We start from the raw sequence: 24,000 nt of genomic DNA, 5'->3' as shown, positions 1-24,000 counted from the left end.
AGAAAGCTAGTCAATCATGACATGTTCAACGCATTAGACATAGAGAAAGGCTATCAACTCAAGTGTACAACTTAGTATGGAAAAGTCCACCTAATTGCAATCCTCGTTAATTAAATTCGATCTTTGTACAAAACCTTTACTACTTTGATTCAAGTTTACACAAAACGAAAAGTCGATTTCATGTTCTTAAACCTAGCAACAATTATGCATAAACCCTATAAGTGTCGACCCAAATAAGATTAATACACAAAGGATATCTATAACGCAAATTTAATTAAACAAACCCACATAAGCAACATAAAAATCAACATATAGAAATCACAACTTTATCTCAAAACATATAAACGGGCTTTAAACTTTGCCCTTAACATTATTTGTTAACTAGAATTCATAGTTCTACAAATCTAAACAAAGAAAACCAAAAGAAATTACAAGGAAAAAGATAGAATTACACCATGAAGGGAGTGGATGATGAAGAGCTTGAGACGTTGATCTTGAATCTTTAAAGCAAGACTTCACTATCACGGCACAAGGTGGATGATGACGGCTAGTAGGCTTCATGGCTTCTTCTTCTCTTCTTCTCTTTGCATAAAAATGCAGAAACTTAAAACTAGAGAATTGAGAGAAAAATGGAAAGGAAATGGAGAGACAAAGAAGATGAGATGGATGAAGGAATTGGTGTATTGCATGGCTTCTCTTTCTCTTGGCTTGAAAATGAAGAACAAGAAAACTAGAGAATGAAAAAGAAATATGGAGAGGAAATGGAGAGACAAAGAAGATGGAATGGATGAAGGAATTGGTGTTATGAGAGTGAGAGGAGAAGTGTATTTATAGCCCAAAAAATGATGAATGGAGGGTGGAGATGAACATAAATGAAGGGCTAGATATGTTAGACAAATTTGTAAAAAATATCTTCCCACTTGTTTATCACTTGTTCAACTTGAATTGATTTTCCTCCTCAAGATTTTCCACTTGGTTGCAACTTTGATTTTCCTCCTCAAGATTTTCCACTTGGTTGCAACTTTGATTTTCCTCCTCAAGATTTTCCACCTCAAGATTTTCCACTTGCTTGGAGGTCCTAAAAATAGAAACTAATAAGAAAAATAGAAACTTTACTAAAATGAAAAATGGCAACTTACTAAAAATGATAAATAGAAACTACAAAATTATAAACTTTCTACAAATAGGAACTTTCCCAATCAAAGAATGGAAACTTTCCTAAACAGGATTTTAATAAGGAAATAACGTAAGAAATGTAGGGAAATGCAGTTAAAACGTCGCATTAAAATGCTCCTATCATATGGGCTCGACATACATACTCTTTCTCGGTGTTAATGGTGGTGGATTTGGAACTGAGGTATGAGAAATGTCATGGTATCTTCCGGGGATGTGGTTTTTTTGTGCATGGGACGGGTGGCTGTGATGGGTTATTGACGGCATTGATGGAGGGAATGGGTACAGCGTTGGTAACAAGGCAGGTGGAGGCCGAAGTGGTCGAAGATGGGCAGACCGGTCAACCTGAGGTGTTGTCGATGGCCAGCCGGGGTCTGAACTAGATGGATAAGGGACTGGCATCTAGGCTCGGGTCGGCGGCTGGGAAGCTCGTGACTGGGAACGCAGCTCTTGGTTTCTTGGCAGGAAACCCTAATTCAAAATTAGGGTTCCCTGGCCTGCTGGGCTGGGGGGTAGTGGGCCTAGTTCTGAGGTGGAGATGGCTTTGGGTTAGGATGAGGGACTGCTTGAGTTTGGGCCATGTGTAGCTAACGCTGGACTGGGGCTCAATGATGAGGGGCTGCTGGAGATTGGGTCGGATGCTACACTAGTGAGGCCTGAGGGCCTAATGGGGACTGGTGGGCCTACATCTCCTATTGTAGATGGGCCTGATGCTGCAAGAAGCACAATTTTGGGGGTGCGTAAATGGTGTCAAGGTGAATGGAGCTTGGAGAAGCGACTAAAACCTATCTTGGCGGTGATACCTCGTGAATTTCATTTGGGTGAACTTGTAGAGGTCCTGGTTACTCTTGGGAAGACTCCGAAGAAGAAGGGTTGCCCTAGAGGTCGTAAGAACAAGCCCAAGGTTCATGATGGACAATTGGAAAGCAGGAGGACCAACCTAATGCCAAGGTTGTTGGATGCTGAAGACTCTGAGGCAGGTACCAGCTCCGATCCCAAGGGGAAGGAGCAAATATTTGTTTAGGTTTCAACAAAACAAGACATTCTGGACTCAAGGCTTTGCAGTAGGGGTAATTTATGTATGCCTACAATTGGAAAGCAGGAGGACCAACCTAATGCCAAGGTTGTTGGATGCTTAAGACTCTAAGGCAGGTACTAGCTCCGATCCCAAGGGGAAGGAGCAAATATTTTTTTAGGTTTCAACAAAACAAGACATTCTGGACTCAAGGCTTTGCAGTAGGGGTAATTTCTATATGCCTTTTGTAAGACATTTCTAGTTGATATTTGTACCACAATTGCGTACTTGGCAAATTAGACTAGATGAATATTTTTTTCCTTAGAGGGCGAGATTATTCTTGCGTAGTTTTATGTTTGTTGTTCAGCGAGCGTTCCTTTAGATCTTAATGAGTTTAGCTGTGACTTAGATAGGTTATCCGGTTTGTCCCAGACCTTTATGTAAGTTCTATTAGACTCTGATATGTTTTCATAGCTTGATTATTAATAAAATCAACCCTATTAAAAAAAAAATTAAAAAAAATCTAAAGGATCAACGGTTGAGATCATTGAATTAGGTCACATACTTGTGTAAAATAACAAAAATCCTCAAATTCTTAAAGTAAGGAGGTCATCTCTAAAACGGGCCTATACAGACGTACATACATACATACATACATACAATAAGGTTCCAAAGAGGACGTCTGTGATATACTTTATCTGCGGATGGGTCCTTCTCAGTTGTCCATTGCTTTAAATGAAAACGAACGGCAGATGCAAATTATCCAGAAACCATCGCGGGTCGAAGTAAAAAGCCTAAAACCCACTGTAGAGTCTCCACTCCCAGCGATGCAACCAAAGTCTCTAGTTCTCCACCCAAAATCCAAGTCTTCTTGTTATTGATACTAGAAACTCGTCTGAGGTTGCACAGTTGTTTCAACCCAAGCTTTCGTTTTGCCTTTCTCTCATGAAAATTGTTGTTCTCTCATGAAAATTGTTGTTCTCTTATGGTCCCAACCTCCCTTGGAGTTTTCACGCCAAAATTTAGAGACTTGGAAGCAGAGAAACATATCTAGAGTATGGGTTCTCTCTCTTTTCTGATTTGTTTGATTTCCAATTACAAAATTTAGGGTTTTTTTTTTTCATATTTGGCACTTTTCTTCTTTCTGTTTCTGGTTTCTTTTTTCTTTCTTTTGTTGATATGATGTGTGCTTTCAGTTTCAATTAAATGGAGTCAGAGGATGATTAAGTTTAGAGTTAATTAGATTAAAGTCCAAGAGTTGATGCCTAAATTATACCAAGAGTTAATGCCTCAAGTAAAAATAGAGTTGATGCCTAAATTATACCAAGAGTTTGAAACAATAGATGACATTGCTGCTTTCTACAATAGATATGCAAAAGAAGCAAGGTTTAGTATTAGAAGTCATTCTAGTGCGACCAACAAATGTAATAAACAACTTATGAGGAAGAAGTATGTCTGTTATAAGCAAGGAGATTCCAAAGTTGAAGGAGAAAAACGTAAGAGAGGATTACCAAAAGTGGGTTGTAAAGCGAGAATTGCAATTGTGAGAAAGGAGTCTGGAAGATATGCAATCTCTATATTTGTCGAGGGTCACAATCATCCATTAACAAGCCCGCCTAGAGTAAATTTGTTGAGATCTCACCGTCGTTTTTCCGAAGTTAACACAGTTCTATCACAGTAACTAAGCTTGGTAAATGTTGAGAAACATAAACAGTTTGAATTCTTTGGTGTTCAGGTAGGTGGCATTCAAAATATTGGTTTTATACAGCGTGATCTATATAATTATGGAAGAACTTGTCGTGAAGAGAAGAATGGGCATGATGGAGATCTACTGTACATGCATTTTCATAATGAGAAAGAAAAAGATTCCTCTTTTGTCTATACAATGGAGTCAGATGAGGAAAACAAAGTAACACGGTGCTTTTGGACTGACTCAATTTCAAGACGAGCTTACAGCTTTTATGGAGATATAGTTATCTTTGATACTACATACAACACAAATCGGTATGGAATGATTTTTGCACCATTCACTGGTGTTAACAATCATGGGCAGACAATAATCTTTGCTTGTGCATTCTTAAATGATGAGACAGCCGATACTTTTGTTTGGTTATTCAAGGAATTTCTAAATGCTATGCCAGGAGATGCACCAGAAAATGCCCCCAAGATGATTATTACCGACCAAGATCCTGCCATGACTAAAGCCATTTCAAAAGCACTCCCACAAACATTTCATAGATAATGCAGTTGGCACATTCTTAATAAATTTTCTGAGAAGCTAGATGCGATTAAATATCGGGATTCCTTCCAAGACTTTCATATCTGCATATGGAATTCAAGTAGTAGAGAGGAGTTTGACTCAAGATGGATTGAAATTATTGAGAAGAGTGGGTTGAGTGATAACAAGTGGCTGGAGTCGATACACGAAATTCGTTCATTAGGGATACCAGCATATGTAAATCATGTTTTCTCAGCCGGAATGTCAAGTAGTCAAAGAGCAGAGAGTCAACATTCTTTCTTCAAGAATTATGTTTCTAAGTGGAATTCATTGGTGGAATTTATGGTTCAGTTTAAGAGGGAACTTCTTCACTAACGCCATTATGAGTTAGAGGAGGATCATATTAATTAATATTGATGAGAAGGTAAAAACGGTCATGTCCCTTGACATAGAAGATCATATGGCCAAGGTTTATACACGTAAACTATTTTATGAAGTTCAAGAACAGTTGAGAGAGCTTCAAATATAAACTAGAACTTTTGTTTGAAAATGTCACTCAAGAACAGTTTAAGGTTATGCGAAAGAACATTGATACTTGTAACTCTCGTGAACTCAATTACGAAAAGAATTCTGATTTTACATCATGCAGCTGTAGAAAGTTTGACAGTGAAGGGCTCCCATGTCGGCATGTTTTGGCATATTTGATTAAGATCCAAGATGTTGATAAATTGCCTATTCAGTACATCTTGAAGAGATGGACTAAAGCTGCAAGACAGAGAGTTGTGTTAGATGCTGATGGAATGGAGATAAAAGATAACAAAGCTTTACTTGCAAGGAGGACTAAACTATTCCAGCATGCTACATATGCAATGGATAAGGTTATGGTGAGTGATGAGGCTACCCAGCTCTTTATGGAAGCATTGGATGCTTTTTTGGAGCATATTAAACCATTAATTAGTAATGAAAGTGGACAAAGTGCAGTAGGTTTAGAGACCAAGACTTATACTATTCAGCATGTTTTTAATGAACCAGATCAAGTGAGAGCAAAAGGGTGTGGGAGAAGGTTGAAGAAAGTAAAAGAGAAGAAGAAAGTTAAGGTAAAGGACAGTCAAGGTAGGCAATGCCATGGATGTGGATTATTTGGTCAGTCACATGACAAAAGAAATTGTCCAACTCTTCATGGAAAGTAAGAATCTATAGATACCTGTGTTTGATATTATTGTTTATGTCAACATTTTTATCGATTGATATTAATCACTTTATTTTTGCTTATTTATGTAGACCTGCTATTGATAAAGATAGGGATTCAAGTTCCACTAGTATGGATGAGGATAGTTGTTCATCATCTCATTTCGCAGAATAATGTCTCAAATAGATCAGTTAACTACCAGAAAACATGCTCTCTAAGGTAAGCTTTCAGTTTTCTGTATTTGGTATTTTTTAGATTTTGCATCTGATTTGGTCAGTTTAAGGTAAGCGGGTTTTGTGGTGTGTTTGATTTCTCAGGTTTTGAATTTGCAAGATGATTTCAGGTTCGGTATTAGCTTTATTGATTAGCTACTGTGGTGGTTTTGAGTTTGTTGAGAAATAGCTACTGTGATTGGTTTTATATTTATTGAGTCTGTTTGATTATGCAGGTTTTGGATGCACTGATCAGTCTGCAGTAGGTTTGTGGTATGTTTGATTCTGTAGATTTTGGATGCATTGATTAGTCTGCAAGACGATTTTGTGGTCTATTTGATTCTGCAGGTTTTGGAAGACATTTTGCATCATTTCAAGGTTATATGGCAGAGTCTTGTTCATAGTCAGTTTGTAATGGTTTCAATTGTGAATGGTCAAAAGTTGATAGTCTTGTTGGAATATTGGATAGTCAAAAGTTGATGATTCCAAAAAATGACTTAATATGTAATGATTCCAGAAAATGAATGTAATGATTTCATTCCTTCTATAATATTGTAAAGTACAACAAATGAACCTTCTCCAGCATAGCAAGAGCAAAGCTTTGTGATTCCAGAAAATGCACATTACATACACCTTACTACTACAAACATTCCACAAATGAACACAGTTTTCGTACCCCATAGCTAATACATTATGCAGCAACCAATCCACCTGGCTCAAATAGAAATCATCACTCATTGCCCGTGCATCCAAAGCTTGAAGAATCAAACACATCACAAAATTCATAAGCTAATTCACCAATAACAACAACAATTTCTCAACAATATAGAAACCAGCACAGAAGCTAATCAATCAAGCCAATAGCCAACCTGAAATCATCTTGCAAATCCAAAACCTGAAAAATCACACACACTAGATCAGTAACCTAAAAGCTCTATTGAAATTTCATGTGCTTCTAACAAATAAATGTCTTTTACATAACTATATGCTCTCTCAAACTGGACGACCTTAATGCATGGTTTTGGCAATTGTTCTAATAAAACTTCAATGGATCACTAGAAAACTCAAAACAAGTGGTCTATCTAGTACTCTTGAAAAATGTAGTCAAATTGGGGCCAGCCAAGGCCATAAGGCTAATTGGGGTTGATGCACATTCAACTCCAAGACACATTAACCACAAGCTAGCATGTACAACCATATAATGAAAAATAGCACTTAAAACATGAGCAGGAACACAACCAATCCTCAAAACTGATTGGATAAAACATGTCACTGTTTACAATCAAAACATTGCAAAAATGTTTAAACAACAGTTCCATGAAGAATACTCTCTTTCAGACAGATGCAAATTATCTCTAGCCCACATGATGAGCAAATTCCTACAAATTAAATGTCATATGATTGATAACAAAAATACATTTCAACAGCTCACATAATCAGACAAGCCTACTGCTAAAGGTAGTTACGAAGCCATTATTGGATGGTTATAGATGTCCTTAATGGCCAGATTTGCAGAATCAATCTTATCGGCTTCCTTGTCAGGAATCTCAAGCTTGAACTCTTCTTCTAGAGCCATTAAAATCTCCACATTATCCAAGCTATCTAAGCCCAAATCTTTTTAGAAATGTACATCAGGAGTCACCTGTAGATAATTGCAGAAAAATCAGTAATCCCAAAAACGAAATCTGAAATCTGAAAAATCCCAAATCTTCAAACTCAGAAAACTCAAAGCTTTACCTTATACGGCGACTTGGGGACCTTCATCGGGGTATTCATCGGTGATGAGCTCAGTTGACCGCGGCATCAGTGAACCCAAAAGGCAGCAGTAAGGAGGACTAAAGAGATGACGAGGTTCGGCGGGGACTGATATCGGGCATCACCGGTGGAATCACTCCGGCCCTGTTAATGGTTTTGGGTGAGAAGAAATGACCTGAATTTTGGGTTGAGAACCAAAGACTTTGGTTGCATCGCTGGGAGTGGAGACTCTACAGTGGGTTTGGGGCTTTTTACTTCGACCCGCGATGGTTTCTGGATAATTTGCATCTGAGCCGTTTGTTTTCATTTAAAGCAATAGACGGCTGAGAAGGACCCATCCGCATATTAATTATATCACGGACGTCCCCCTTAGAACCTTGCTATATATATATATATATATATATATATATATATATTGATGTTTTGATTTTCCCTGGTTTGATTTCCCTAACCATGAGTCTTTCAATTCAATTTGCACATGATGATCTGCACCTGCTTATTCTTTGTCTTACTGATCGACTTTGATAAAGTTTACTCAACAAAGTACTGATGGTAAAGTCCATTTGAAACCTAATTGTGATCTTACTATTAATTCTCATCCAATTTTCCATATATGATATAATTCATTTCCAAGCCTTAGCACTCTTTGCCTGAAATGTACCAGGCATATATCTGATCGATGTTCTTGAAAGGGTTAATGCTCTTCAGTTCAGTTCATGATTATTAGCTATTTTGCTTATGTCAAAGGTTGTTGTGATTGTGTGATACTTAACCTGAAGGCATATATGATATAATTCATTTCCAAGCCTTAGCACTCTTTGCCTGAAATGTACCAGGCATATATCTGATCGATGTTCTTGAAAGGGTTAATGCTCTTCAGTTCAGTTCATGATTATTAGCTATTTTGCTTCTGTCAAAGGTTGTTGTGATTGTGTGATACTTAACCTGAAGTTGTTTGTTGTAGTTTGTACTTGGTAGAATCTGTTGAAGCTCACTGTAGTAAAGATTATAGCTTTTTTTCTCTGGTCGAGCATTAGATTATTATTTTTTTTTTTTGGTTACACGGATGGCTATCAAAACATCTGATCTAAGCTAACTTTCCATCCCTTTGGGAAAAGAACAAAAAGAAGAAGATAAATTGATAGTGATTCTATCACATTTTTACGTCTTTTACTTTTATTGTGGGTGACTTTACTTTTATTAGGGATAGGAGTGAAATCTTTTGATCCTCTTAAAAAAAAAAAAAAAAAAAAAAAAAAAAGGAATGCTAGCTACCTTCTCCTTCTACCTTTCCCTTTCAATATTTCTCACTCAACAAATGACACGTGGATTCCACTACCACTTTAAGCTCAATATTTATTACATTGAATAATTAATTCTATTTTTTCATGTTTTCCCTTCTAATAAATGTCTCACATTTTTCTTCTTCTATATTTTACTTTGACTTTGTAGGATGTTTAATTTATTTTGCATTTCTTTTTTCTTCACTAATTTGGCATTTTTTTAATTGTTATTTTGAGAATCTGGGTTGTGGTTGATTCTTTATGGGATCATCTATGTCAAACTTCCCTACACCTATCTTCCCTTTCTCTCACATCTTTCTTATTTCTTTCTATTTCTCTAGCTTCCATTCTGAAATCCATTCCCCTTTTTTAATCTTCGTCCAATCAAATCTTTCTTTCTCTCTTTCTATTTCTCTAGCATCCACTATGAAATCCATTCCCATTTTTTAATCTTCGTTCAATTTCGTTTCTTTGGTGGGGGAAATATCTTTTTTAAACTATGGGTTGAATGTAAAATTTGAACAAGATCAACAATGAATTGTTTTTAAAAAATTGAAAAGAAAAAAGAACTAAACTAAACTCATAAAAGAATAGAAGGATCAAGCAAAAGTGCAAAATCAAACCAGATAAATATTTCAACAAAAGACAAATTAAAAACTCTGATTATGAAATGGAGATCTAAAAACGAAGTTGATAGGAAACTAAAGAAAATTAAGAGAGAGGGAGAGAACAAAACAATTTAGGGCGCAATTTGCGAGTTTAATATATATATATATATATATATATATTTTTTATGGAAATTTTATTGTGAGTTGGTAATAGAGATTCTTTGGAAAAACAAAAATTATCGATTCATGTTTTATAAACTCATAAAAGGAAACAAAAAACCCAGGGAAAAGTTATAAATGCAAAAATATATATAAAAATATTGTAAAGTGTAGACATGGGAAAAATAGAATTAGTTATTCAAAGTAATAAATATTGAGTTTAAAGTGGTAGTGGAATCCACGTGTCATTTGTTGAGTGAGGAAGGTTGAAAGAAAAAGATAAATAGAGAAAGTAGCTAGCATTCCTCTTATTGTAATACATAACTTTCAAAACTCTTACCCTCTACCTCCTAGAGTATGTTATACCACGTCCACTGCCACTGCCGGTCGTCATTTTCTATTTTAAATCATATGTTCTTTGCATATGCATCCTCCATCACATATTCCTCTAGAGGGTAATATGGACTTTCGAGAGTCGAGACTACAGATGGATTACAGAGATAATTTAGAATCGGAATTTCATGACAGAAGTCGAGTTCTAAGTTTTTAGGCATTTAACATGTTTATTTTGGGAGTTGGGCCTTTTTCACTTTTCTTGTAGGCCTGCAATGCTTGTACTTCCTTGCTAAAACAATTTGGAACCCGTTTAGTATAGTACCTTGAAAAAGAAGGCATCCAACCTCTTCAATCTCCTCCACTCTCCAACCTCTGCATGAACCCCTAAAGGCTTTGGTGCTTTAATCAAATTAGTACTGGGAATAAGATGGTTTTAGTTAACCACTGCAAGTGGCTTAGTGGTTCTTGTTCAGTTGGGTGTGCTCCCCAACCTAGATTCGAACCCCGAAGCTGTCAAAGCGGTCAGACACTGTGCTGCAATGCACAGTTGGAGCATTTCACATGCGCCGAATGAGTTTATCTTGAGCCTATGAAGCCTTTGGGTTCCCCTTAAGGCCTTAACAAAGTCAAAAACAAAAAAGATGGTTTTAGTTTCTCAGGTATGTTTGCTGATTAAAGAACTTGTTTCAGTTTAGTACAAGCGTTGTTTCTGAATAGGTTGATATCTTTTTACTGGTTTAGATTCACAGTTGGATTAAAGATGTTGGGTATAATTGTATAAATGGACTTGGAAGTAGAAAGCAGTGAGGATGTGAACAGAAAGGATTAGGGTGTGGACTTACTGCTACAATTTCTTTGTGATCAAGAAACAAGCTTCTTTTTTTCAATTTATCTCGAGTACCCATTATTGCCAATGCAGATTATGCGGCTCATCAGTTTTTGGTATCAAAGAGTCTTTTTTATGTTACCTCATTTCTTCAATAATTGATTGTTTCTGTGTGACTGTGTGTAGTAGTCCTTTGGGTTTTGTAATCATATCCGTATTAATGTATTATCTTCTGACCATTTAACTCTATTTTTTCGTTTGTTTCACGGATTTGAGGATTGACAACGAGAAGTGCAAATTAGGAAAAAGGATTTGGTAAGTGCAAATTAGGAAAATGCTTAAATCCGTAGGAATCCTTTTAAGTGAAAATGCTTCTGTGCTTAGTTTCTGATGAGAAAATCAGAACTTCTCTTGTGCAGTAACCTTTTTTACTTAAATATCTAGAGGTATTGAAGTCCAAATCTTCCTCCAATGTTCGGGTCATAGCTTCAATCAGTGACCAAGAAGATAAAAGGTATGGTAAATCTTCTGGAATTGAATTGGGGTTGGTGGCATGAGTTGTTCATTATTAGGATTCGGAATGTAATCTAGGTGTAGGATTTCTTTCCTAGCATGTAAAGTTGCTTTTCCTTGCTGTTCGTCGTCTGTCACTATAAATACCTCCTAGAAGAATCAAATGAAATTATCGAGAAATTTCTCGAAACCTCTATTTCAATAGGATTTGATCATGGAGATAGAGAGGATTAGCAATCTTCCTTGGGAAGTATTAGAAAGTATCCTAGTGTTGTTGCCACTAAAACAAGTTGTGCAGACTAGCATCCTTTCGAAAAGTTGAAGACACAAATGGACGTGCCTCTCACAGTTTGTTATTGATGACAAACTCATCCCCAATTCCATAAGAAACATAGTGGCAAGATGGAGGTTTATCATGAAAATTCTTCGTCAAGTTGAAGCACATAACTCTGTCTGTGCGATAGAGAAGTTTAAGCTCTCTGCTTATTGATCCCCAGACAGATCTGATTTAGACCAGTGGATTCAATATATAGCTGAGAAAGGTCTCAAGGAGCTGATCGATCCTGAAAGAGTCTGCTTTATTCAACCGCTGTGATTTCAGGCTGCCTTGTTCACTATTCTCTTGTCCACAACTGCATCATTTGGAGCTCTCCACTTGTGTGATCAATCCACCTCTGGAAAGTCACATTGGCTTCAAGTCTCTCGGAACTCTCCAGCTCAATAAAGTCGGCATAACCTCATGCGTGCTAGAACGGTTAATTGCCAACTGCCCTCTTCTTGAAAGACTGACATTGTTGTATCTTGTTCATCCTATCTTTCTGAGAATCCAAAACCCGAACCTCAAGTATCTGGAGATCCATTCGAAATTTGAAGATGTATGTCTCGCAACTGGCAAGTAGTCCTTCTCTGCTTAGTGTTGATGTTTCCTTGAGGTGGTGGGACGATAGCCGATACTATATAAAATCCAATTTATCTAGGATTGTTGGTCACCTACATGCTATTGAGAGACTGAGCCTACACAGTAGCTTCCTAGAGGTGCACACCATTCTTTCTCAATTTTTACTTTAATATTCTTCGTATCTGTTTATGTTCCTTAGTTCTCAAATGAGAGACGTCATTCGAAAGATTTTTTCTATTGGAACCTCCAAATTTACTCACTTGACCTCTATGCTTTTTACACCTCCTATCAAAATTTTAAATACTAAACTTACTCATTAAACCTCACTAAAGTTCCTCAAATAACCTCACTCATATAATTAATTTACAAACAAACTAAAATCTTTATAAAAAAAAACTTAGTCATTTCAATGATTTAATTACTCTATAAATCTTAATTACATTTCCATTTCTTAATCAGACAACATAAATCTCTTATCCAATAAAAAAAAATCAAACACAAGGTATTGAGTTTGAAAAATTAATAAAAATAAAATAACATGAACTATTATGTGATTTTTTTTTATTTACTTTTTCTTTTTTGGCTGTTCAAAAAAAAAAGATTAATCATTTTTTCTTAATGTTTCTCTATTTTCTGTACCTTGTGATTAATTATTTAAATATTTATTTATTTATTTTTATTTGCTAGCTCTTTTTTTTTTCTTCTTCTTTTTACAAATATAATGGTTAGATTTAGATTTAGGGCATAATACAATTTATTTTGTTCTCCCTAACCAATATGCGTTCAATATACATATCATACATTTTTATCTTAATCATAGTTTTATTTCTTAATATATATATATATATATATATATATATATATATATGAATGCTTTAATGAGTATGTAGTGAAATTAGAAAATGAAAATAAATAGGGAAAATAATAAAGAATGCCATCTAATATTATTGAATTGGAAAGTCTAGAAAAAATAAATATAACCATTTTTTTTGTATAATTATTGTCCTTAATAGTCATTTTATAGTAGGTTATATATGTCATTTAATAATTCATAATAGAGTGAGGTCAAGTGAGTAGATTTGAAGGTCCCAATAGAAACTCTCCATTGAAAAGAATAAGCTAGATTGGAAATTGTTTAGGCATTTAATATTAGTCATATTACTATCAATATCATCTGAGCCTTAAATGATATACCTTATTTTTAATCGCCAAACATTTGCTAATTGCTTTAATCGCCAAACAATTTACTTTAATAATTTATGCTCAATAACCCTTAGATTTACATCAAAGGGTGGAAAACAAAACACCTCAACTTAATAATAATTCTCTCTGTCATTGGATGTACATCCAAGGATGGTTGAACATTATTTTTTTGGTCAATAATTGACTAGGTGAACATTTTCATAGAGAGGACATTGTGATTAATAAAAATAAAGAATGCATCGTTTTAATCATTGAATTTTATTGCATAGTAGTCTCTCTTTTGTCGACGTCCACTCTAAATCCTCTCTCCTCTATTTTATATGATTATTTTTTTCTTGCATTTGTTTTGCTAGTTTCTGGGTTGTGAAAGTATACCAGACAGACTTCCTAGTCATCTTCATCATCTGACAGTTTTTCAACTCAAGGATTTAAGGTTAGACAGATGATGTGCCTCTGCATTCTTAGAAGTGCTCCAAACTTGGAGAAACTATTCCTTTTGGTGCGTTCCTCTATCAAACGAGCTACTTCTATACAAAGTTTTTTTTGTAATTTATTTTTTTACATATAATGTTATAGGACTTCGGTTAATTTTCAAATTGATTTTTGTTCTGTTTTCCTTAATAGATTTCTCATACTTACTCCACACCTGTTGAAGAATATTTTTTAGAAACACAATCTCAGTCATCTAATCTGAAGTCTGAACCTTCCCGGACTCAAAACAGTGAACATAACAGCTGTTGATGGATTTGAATCTAATTCCGTACTTACAAAGTTTACAAAGGATCGGTCCCCCAATCTAAAACAAATGACTGTTCTACTTTATTGATGGCTCATATAATTAATCCTTGTAGCATTTCATGCTTCCATGTTTTCTTTGCACACAGTGGTAGTTTAAGCTCAACATGCTTCCTTTCTTTAGAGAATGATGAACAAGGTCTTAATCTTGTGTTTGTTGATCAATTTCATTGTAATCCTGGGACAGATTCGTCTTATTATGGTTTTCAAATAAAGTTTGATTTTAGTGTCTCAGGTATGTACTTGTTGAGGTTTAGTACAATGTTGTTTCTGAATAATTTCGTGTCATCTGACTGGTTTAATTTACAGTTGGATGTCTGGAGTTTTTCTTCGGTGGAGTAAAAGTGCACTTAGAAGCAGAAAATGAGTGTGTGAACAAAGAGAATGAAAGGTTAAAAATACTAACAAATCATTCTGAATCTAAGTGTCAATTTATTGAAGAAGAATCTGTACAATTGGAATTGGAAGAAATTATCAAAACTTTCAGACCTCCGATGCACTACCAATATAACTGCGAATGTTCTTGCTAAGATATGCTTTCTTAAAGCAAATAAATTTTCACCTTGGACCTGAGAGTTCCATTGCTTGTACTAATAATGAAGAGTCATCAGTAAGATCCGAGTATCGATCGGATGATGAAAAGTAAGCTTTGGACTTTGTTGATTCAGCTCTTTGAGATGCTTCCCATCTTTCCACAAGTCCATCACCTTCTAGCATTCTGACCACTTCAGACATTCTGGGTCTATGACCAGGAAGGTACTGAGTACACAAGAGTGCAACTTGAATAATTTCTTCAAGCTCAATGCGATCATAGTTAGTATCAAGATCCTTGTCCACTAGCATTTCAAGCTTCTTTTCCTGATGCAGCTTCTTAACCTGCGATCAAATAAATCTCGGATATAAATCATATAAGATTGTACTAATTAGTTAGTATTTAGTACTATTTTCGTAATAAATATACAGGATTTGTGTTGTTTGCTCACCCAATCAAGTATGGCTCCTTTTTGGCTAGTTGACTTGGCAAATTCTAGAGCTGTCTGGCCTGTGATTAGTTCAAGGAGAAGAATACCGAATCCAAAGACATCTGTTTTATCAGAAGACTGGCCTGTGGAAAGATACTCCGGAGCTATGTGCCCTATGGTACCCCTCACTGCGGTGGTGACATGTGAATCTTGGTGATCCAAAAGCTTTGCTAAATCGAAATCTCCGACCACAGCTTCACAGTAGTCATCAAGAAGTACATTTGCTGCCTTCACATCCCTGTGGATAATTTTTGGGTCACACTGCTCATGAAGGTATAACAATCCTCTTGCAGCTCCCAAGGCAATCCGTTTCCTAGTGCCCCAATCCAACACTGGTTTCCCTGTTAAAAGCATTGATAAGATTTAAATTTAGCCAAACATAACAAACATTCTAAATGACTAATTGAGTTGGTTCTCCTTTGATTTAGTACCTTTGAGACGAGAAGCCACACTGCCATTGGACATGTATGGGTAAACTAGAAGTCTTTCTGTTGGAGTGATGCAAAACCCATAAAGCCGGAGAAGGTTGCGATGAACTGCTAGGCTGATCATTTCAACTTCAGTCTGGAATTGAATCTCTCCACCAAGAGCACTGCCATCTTTAAGTCTCTTGACTGCTACGACAGTGCCATCGCAGAGAGTTCCTTTGTAAACATGTCCAAAGCCTCCCTTTCCTAGTAGGTACTTGCTGCTGAAGTTATTTGTTGCAATCTGAAGTTCTCTGAAATGAAATCTCTTCAAGTTCCCAAGCGAAATTTCTTCATGATGCTTGTCTGAAATATCACCACAATAAGCAGAGGAATCGTTACTCCAATCAGTTTCCCAGTCAATAACAAATGTTGTTTTATTGCTTTAGTTAATAATCTGCTGGTCATCTAGCAAGCAAGTACCTTTAACATCAAAGAATGCCTGTTTATAGCGCCTTTGCCTCCACCATATAACTACTCCAAATCCAAGAACAATCAGGCAGAGGCATCCGAGGCTCAAACCAAAAGCAAGTGCCATTTTGCGACTTTTAGGTTTGTCAGGAAAAGCGGCTTGAGAAGAAAAGACAAACTGAAGTCAGAATCAAAATACTATGATCCGGAACTGAAATTGGGGAGCTGTGAATAATTGGAAGTTGCTACGAAAGAACTCTCAGTACAGTAAAATAATACAAATTCCATACCCTGTGTATTATTCAAGTTCATGGACATTGGCATCAGTTCCATCCCATTGCAGTCTGCTTCAGACCCGGTTGCACAGATCAGAGGGTTTCCAACTATGCTGAAACAATATTAACAAGAGTAATGAAAAGAAATTAGTAATCCATAAAAACTTTCTACTAAATAACAGAGTGGGAAGGAGAGATTACTTGAATGTTTTAGCAGCAAATCTAGGCACAGGGCCACTCAGATTATTGTAGGACAGGTCCCTATTGCATAAAACCACATAATTCACAAAAGCTACTTCAGAATCACAGTTCAATTACTATTATACAAACACAACACATAGGAATGGTTCAGAGATTTACAGAAAGGCAAGGTTGGTCATGTTAGCCAACGACATCGGAAGTACTCCGGTGAGACTGTTATTGTTGAGCCTCCTAAACCCAGTTGAAACAATCTCTATATTAGCTATCAAAACAAATAGAGACAATGCTTTAGTTCATGTGGAATGACCTCAAATGCTTACAAGTACTGGAGGCTTTTCAGGTGACCCAAAGAGGAGGGAATTCCCCCAGTCAAGAAGTTGCTGGAAACATCAAGAGTCTTGAGCTTTGAGAGCTTCCCAATTTCCTGAGGGATTGGTCCTGTTATGTTGTTGTTCTGTACGAGACTGTACACACCACCACACCTTGTTAAATTCCATGAAAACAGAACCATTGCACTATTGGGAAGACTAAAAATTTCCAGTTGTGCAAAGATACTTACACAATCTGAAGATTTGTCAAGTTGCCTATGCTTGGAGAAAGAGTGCCTGATAAATTCTGGCTAGGAACTCCTCTGCAAAAAGACCATTTTAACATCAAAATAAGTTATTCATATGTATGATTATCTACAATTTTATCTCTATCATGAATATAAAATTTCAAGAAGAAATTGAAGTAAGACTTACAGGCCAACAACGAGGTTTTCAGAAGAGCAAGTGACCATAGTCCAGCTACATGGATCAACAGCATCATAATCCCAATTACCTAGAACACCATGAGGATCCTCCAGAGCTTCCTTTATGCCCATCAAAGCTTGAACTGAGATGAAAAATACTCAGATGAGGATTCTGCACATTCTTACCATTAAAGCTAGAAAGAGAATGCACCTTACTTGGAATAAATGATGAAATGAATGAAGAAAATTTCAAAGTTCCAAACTTTACCTTCAAAGTTTACACCTTTAGGGGAAAGCAATCCATTCCCACAAGTCCAATACCACACAAATGCCACAAAACATAGAACAGCTTTTGCTCCTTCCATTCCCATTCTCCCAAACACAACAAGATAAACCCAGATGCTGAAGCTTTGCTTATTGAGACTGACAGTGCTGCTAAAACCCACAATAACTCAACTGGGTTTAGTTTTCTTTAAGTTGAATGTTCTACGGGGTGTTCAAAATTCCAAACCCTTTTGCTTTCCATGCGTGAATCCCATTCACCGAAATCTTTGTGTCAGACCCAAGAAAAAGCCACTTCTTTTCGTGGTATAAAAAGAATTAAGCATGCCTGTCATTGAGTCATGAGGCCCTGAACAAAAAATATACAATTATACGCTGCCCTCTCTATTCTGCACAGAAGAATTCAAAAGCAGGGTGAGGAGAAAATAGGAAATTCATGACGGTAAGTTAATCATGCATTTGCAGAGAAAGGTCACTCTCAAAAATTCCATTGCTGCTACTACACTCAAACCCTCAAAAAAAAAAAAAAAAAAGAGCTGGTTACAACTTAAATCGCAATTCTTTTATAAAGATTGATATGATTTTGGGACTGATTTTCACTCATTTAAGCAGCGCACTTTAATAGCGAGATTCTCATAATTAAGATAAAAGATTATCTTTTATAATTTAGATTGAGACTTTAAACGTAATTTCCGATCAATATTTATGAGACATAAATTATCAAAACAAATTTTTACCGTCTATAAATGGAATGAAATTATCTTCTGGGTAATTGTCATGTATTCATATCATTTACCTAGATTTTTTCTTATATCTTTGGCACAAGATGGTCAGTGTTGTGTGGAAGTTGGGAATGCCTTGCTTGAGAGACTTGCTAAGAGGAATCCAACATTCCCTGAGCTTGGCCATTCAGTAAAGTTACAAAAACATGTTCTTCTTTTTTCAAGAAAATGAGAATGTGAGAATCTCGAGGAGGACTTGTGGCTTGAGACAATGGGACTGATGGTGGATTTGGTCACCCACCACAATGACCTATAACACTATGAGGATCTCTGTTAGAATTTTTGTTCTGTTATGGGTTTGTTTATACACAAAACCATACTTGTACAATTAGATGTGCATTGTTTAATCAAAATTGGTTTCTTTTGTGCTGGAAATGTTGGATGTGCTTTATCGATTCCACAATCCACTATGAGCTAACAATCTTACAATCACACACATCCTTGGTCATTCTTTAGCTTCAGCAGACAGTCATTCTCCCAAACTTGTTCAAAAAGAGAAAGGCCTTGGAAAGCAAAAGCTGACATCCCAATGCTTTTCTCCAGGACATTTCTCCTCCCTCTAAATTATAAGCACAAAAATAATGCCGCATTCTATGTTTCTAGCTCCAACTCGCAAGATAATTAACTAAGGCAACTCTCTAAGTTTCTATGGTCGTCGTTCATTTAGCTAGTGTTAATTTGAAAGTCCAAAAGTTAGACTCTATATTGATTGTAGCCCGCATCAATTTTTTTATTAATTGCAGTCCAATGACTCAGCTGCCATATCGAATTTATTTCCTTCTCCATCTTGTTGACTCAACTCTCATTAATTTTTTTTTACACATGATTATTATGTCCTTATTGAATGTCTTTCCACTTAAAAGTCAATAATTAATTAGATTAAAATTAGCAATCTGATTAGTAATTTAAAATCATATTTGATGTATATATTTCTTAAATGATTCTTAATGATCCAGCATAAAGTTATGGAATTGATATGACATTGAATACCATATTTAATGTAAATCATTCCTAAAATTATTCTAATTTAAATTAAGTTAGGAATCTTTCTAAAGCATTTTTTTTATAATGTTTTTCTTCTTCAACACCAAAGCGTCTATGGTTATGTTTTTCTTCTTCTATAAGTATGTAATGTCATGTTTTTTATGAACGTGGTTCTCCTTCCTTAACATTAAGTTTTCTATGTTCAAAGTATTTTCTTGTTAGCCTTATACAATTGTGATCTTTTTGGTGTTCGAATTTCTGTTTCTTCAATCCATGGATGGTAGCTCTTCTTCTTCTTCTTCTTCTTCACAATAGCTTTCCTAGAAACAAACACACACACACACACACACACATATATATATATATACATATATATATAGTAGGTTGACAAACCACTATTGTAACCTTATTCTAAGGTAAACATTACGCAATTTTTGTGATAGATGTATTAAGAGCTCACAAAATCAGCATTTTAGTATACCTCATATATATAGGTAGTTTTTCTCACTATATGTATCTTGACTATATATACCTACAATAGAAGAAAACTAATCAGTAAATTTATATCTTTTACTTAGGTACATATCTCAATTACAATAATCGAAGAACATTAATCTGTAAACATATATCTCTTATTTAGGTACGTATCACTTACTTATGGTATACCTACGATAGAAGAAAGTTAATCCATATATCTCTTACTTTGTACATATCTCGATTATTTATACCTACAATAGAAGAAATCTAATCCATAAATTTATATCTCTTATTTAGGTACGTATCTCTTACTTATGGTATACCTACACTAGAAGAAAGTTAATCCATATATCTCTTACCTTGTATATATCTCGATTATTTATACATATCTATATATTCTATTGAATCCATATTATTTATATTCTATTTAATCTTCTCAAAACTTGTAGTTTGTTTCTCTTGATCCATTTGTTTTTCGATTTGTGGTTGAGAGAGGGTCTCGTAAGTCTCCTAAAAACCTCTAGGAATCAAACCATTTACAAATAATACGTAGGGGCAGAGGTATTAGAGGATTGTCCAGCTAATGTAGCATTACTATCCGCTCAAAAAATGATGTCCATCTATGTCATGGCAAAAGTATTGTTGGATCTTCTTTACCCAAAGAAAAAAATATATATAATAGAGAAAGAAAGAACGGTTTGAGAATAGAATTAGAGACATAAAGTCAAAATTCTTTATTTTTATAAATCTACAATTTTCTTTTTTTCATAATAACATTGTCAAACTAGACACAAATATTTTAGAAATTTCCTCATTACATTTCTTGTTATATCGAAGAGAAATCGAATTTTTGATCGAACATAATCTTAATTAAATTCTTAACTCTCCCCATCACTTCAGCTAACTCCAAAAACTCTGTATGCAATGTATCATCGTTCTTTATGAGGAGAGGTGCATGTATAGAATAAAGTAAGTAGTTACAAATCGCCCACGGCCCACCAATCCGATCATATGAAAGGTGATAGCACTTGGTGTTAAGTCATGTCGTACGGGCATGTACTACATGATGAGAAGAGAAGGATGAGGTAATGGCGGAGCACAATGCAAGGTTAGCTACCTCAACTTGGCCAGTTTTTGGTTTTGCACTTCTCAAACTGAGATCGATAGAGGGGGGAGCTAATTAAGTGAACTCAGCTTTGAACCGCCGTGCCAACTATATCATTAATGATATCATTTTCAGAGCGGAACCAGGATTTAAATATTGAGGGGATCAAGACATTAGAGTAAAAAAAAAAAAATACTCGAAAAATAAATTAAGAATAATTTTTAATATAATGCATAAGTCAACAATAAATTTGAAATAAACTCATACATAACTGGCCATTCAAAAAAATAGAATCAATTCAAAGAGTATAAAAAAGGAAAACTTATTTTCAATTAATTTGTCATTGATTTATGTCAGTGTATTCTTATTATTATTGGTTATTTTATTACACTTATATATCAATCAATTCATCATCACCTGAGTTTAGGGTTAAGGGAGGGGGTCCACCACATGAAGGAAGATTATTCACTGAAGTTGGTTGATAACATGCATATATATTTACATGGCTGTTAGAAACCTCGCGGGGGATAGTTCCGCCCCTTCAAACCGAAAGGTAGTTCCGCCCCTGTTTTCATTATATATACGTTCAAAGCATATATATTAGTCATTCTCAGGTAAGAATATCCTTAACTTAGCTTTAAGAACGGATTTTCAGTTTTTGACAACTTTTCGATCAAATATTCATATCCCTAGAGGGAAAATCCAAGAAAAATTTGAGAAATTATAAATCCTAGGTAACTCATAATCTAAAGACGCATGTAATAAGATTGGCAATTTGTTCACGTATAATAATTATTGATCGACTTCATACAACAACTGGCAGTACGTTAATCATGGTACAATTATATATTGCAAATTAATTAATTAAGTCGATAACTAGTAATTAAATCTTGTTAAGTTTGGCGAGCACCAAGGCAGTTGCGGAAGTGACTCCTGGAATGAAGTAGTCATTCGAAACTGCACGAGGCATTACTGATTGCTTGATTAAGAGTGCAGTTATGGGAACCCCGAAGATGTAAATAAGTGAGTCCTTGGCTCCATAACCACTGATCCCTGCTTCCCTTATCACTTGTTGCACACATCTTCCGAACTCTTCCTTTGTCAATTTTCCTGTCCCTTCTCTGTGGTTAGCCTGCATTCATACATTCGATGATCGAACAAAGAAAAATTTAGGAGAGAACGAATAGGTTCAACATATATATCAATATGCAATAAAGATTTCTCTTAAAGTAGCTGTATACAAACAAATGAATTCAATACCTTATCGATCAATTGAAAAAGAAAACGAAAACACACACACACTTTTCTAGTGAGAGATTTATTTTTTTGGTCATGAGATTATGAGATCCAGTTTTCGATTACATGTCTTCATCTCGACCATTCAATTTTTATGTTTTTATGAGTTGCTTTAAAAAATAAAATAAAAAATTCTATCCACCCCACCCTTACATTATCAGTGAGAATCGTACCCATAACCTTTACAATATTATAATTATAACTTACCAACATGTCACAACTCATCAACAGCCTCTATGAGTATATCATTTCTATAAATTTTTAACTAAATTGCTTATCGTTTAGGATCTTTAAAAAAAATATATATATATATATACACACACACACAATAAAGTTGAGTTTCACTCGATCTATGATTAAGAAAAATTAGTAATTAAGTTGGAGTCTTAGAGATATTTGAAAGCTCGTATAACAGTGCCCCAGCCAGTGTGCATATAGTTCGTAAAACCATGCAACAAGTAATATCATATGTACGTTCATCTAAATTTTTACTTATACATAACCTTAATTTCTGCTATTACTTTTTTTCTTTTCAATATCATTTCGGGGCACAATATATATGTGTGTGCATGACTTCTATGCTCCTTTCTTAGCTCGAGCATATATTATTTTTACGTTTGAATTTTAATAGTTAGAGTATCAAACTTACTCAAAATCAAATGGTAACATATATATGAAAGGGGTCAAACATTGAAATAGTTGTGATGCAGGCATGTTATGATTATCATTGATGTGGCCTGACATTTTAAAAGGTCGCACAAATTATAGCATAAAATGCCACATTGGATTAAAGCCTCAAAAGTTAGACCTTAATTAAAACTAATAACTATTTCATTTAAATTAAATTCTTACGTACCTTCCTTTCAAAAAAAAATTCTTACGTACCTTAAATGCTTCCTTGAGTTTCTTTTCCGTTGGCACGTTAATTTGTGTGTTATTATGTTGATGGTTTATTTTTCTACCAAAATAAATGGAATTAAGATTAAACACAAATATTAGACATACAATTAAGGAGGTAATAAGTAAGACATAGATGATATACGTACTCGACGATTTCGCATATAGCTCTGTAGAACCCACTCTCAGCTATGCTTGATTGAGTTGATTCATTGCCTTTGATATTGGCCTCGTAGTAGTCATCTGCTATGATACTAATATCACTAGTCCTCTCCTCGGTACCTGCATAAACCATCGAATGAAATTACACACGTGTCTGCGAATTATGCAATGAATTTTGAGAGAGAGAGAGAGAGAGAGACCCCCGCCTCTAAGGGTATTGCCCATCGATTATTGTCTGTATTGATATCGATGGCAAAAGATGGAAGTCCGTGTCTGTTTTAATATGCAGGCTCCATTTAAATTGAGCATCTAACTTGACTTGGGGAGTTGAGTTGAAAGATGCATTATAAATCCATGAAGCGAAACCTTGGATACAATACAAGAAATTAGCATGGAATATATATATTTGCATGCATCGTTGTTAAGCAACGCATAATCCACTAATCTTGTAGCCCAAGACTTCATTTCACTCATGATCGTCGAGTTCATAAATTTCTAGGACATAATTTAACTACAAATTAAAATTAAATTCAATAAATTTTCTAAGCTAGGCTTGGATAGGATTTTGGGACGTGAATTTCGAGATTTGATAGCCGATAATTAATTAATCAAGTCTCACCATGAGACCAAATAACCAAACATGCTGTAGACAACAAGAAATGGAAATTGACCAGACAGAAGTAAAGAACAATGAAGGTTTAAGTTTAAGGGCAGCTATGCATT

At 35.2% G+C, this 24,000-nt stretch overlaps 2 protein-coding genes across 2 annotated transcripts; both read right to left on the bottom strand.

The window, feature by feature from the left end:
* Positions 1-14,592: 14,592 nt before the first annotated feature.
* On the bottom strand, positions 14,593-18,067 carry LOC112189943 (protein NSP-INTERACTING KINASE 1). The gene is made up of 11 exons (XM_024329341.2): positions 17,561-18,067; positions 17,303-17,435; positions 17,119-17,190; positions 16,880-17,023; positions 16,719-16,790; positions 16,560-16,619; positions 16,374-16,471; positions 16,096-16,242; positions 15,637-15,978; positions 15,167-15,546; positions 14,593-15,059 (listed from the first exon to the last, which is right to left on the bottom strand). Exons 1-11 carry the CDS (start codon positions 17,661-17,663, stop codon positions 14,742-14,744), a joined length of 1,869 nt encoding a protein of 622 aa, XP_024185109.1. The 5' UTR covers positions 17,664-18,067; the 3' UTR covers positions 14,593-14,741.
* Positions 18,068-21,684: 3,617 nt separating this feature from the next.
* On the bottom strand, positions 21,685-23,584 carry LOC112189703. Its single transcript, XM_024329059.2, has 4 exons — positions 23,478-23,584; positions 23,265-23,397; positions 23,104-23,176; positions 21,685-22,054 (listed from the first exon to the last, which is right to left on the bottom strand). The coding sequence occupies exons 1-4, from the start codon at positions 23,500-23,502 to the stop codon at positions 21,806-21,808; spliced, it is 480 nt and encodes a 159-aa protein (XP_024184827.1). The 5' UTR covers positions 23,503-23,584; the 3' UTR covers positions 21,685-21,805.
* Positions 23,585-24,000: the final 416 nt, after the last annotated feature.

Source organism: Rosa chinensis, chromosome 2, assembly GCF_002994745.2.
Source record: "Rosa chinensis cultivar Old Blush chromosome 2, RchiOBHm-V2, whole genome shotgun sequence".
Lineage (NCBI taxonomy): Eukaryota > Viridiplantae > Streptophyta > Magnoliopsida > Rosales > Rosaceae > Rosa > Rosa chinensis.
The sequence above is the reverse complement of the archived record's forward strand: the minus strand, read 5'-3'. Positions and strand labels throughout refer to the sequence as shown.

What these genes read in the sequence shown, in the direction of transcription:
- LOC112189943 (XM_024329341.2), bottom strand. Translation starts at nt 17,663, where the DNA reads ATGGGAATGGAAGGAGCAAAAGCTGTTCTATGTTTTGTGGCATTTGTG. An exon ending in TAAAGGTGTAAACTTTGAAG is followed by an intron (nt 17,436 to 17,560) that starts GTAAAGTTTGGA and finishes TTTTCATCTCAG; the next exon opens with TTCAAGCTTTGATGGGCATA. An exon ending in ATGACCAACCTTGCCTTTCT is followed by an intron (nt 16,620 to 16,718) that starts GTAAATCTCTGA and finishes TTTATGCAATAG; the next exon opens with GGACCTGTCCTACAATAATC.
- LOC112189703 (XM_024329059.2), bottom strand. Translation starts at nt 23,502, where the DNA reads ATGGGCAATACCCTTAGAGGCGGGG. An exon ending in GCTATATGCGAAATCGTCGA is followed by an intron (nt 23,177 to 23,264) that starts GTACGTATATCA and finishes TTATTTTGGTAG; the next exon opens with AAAAATAAACCATCAACATA. An exon ending in AACTCAAGGAAGCATTTAAG is followed by an intron (nt 22,055 to 23,103) that starts GTACGTAAGAAT and finishes GTATGAATGCAG; the next exon opens with GCTAACCACAGAGAAGGGAC.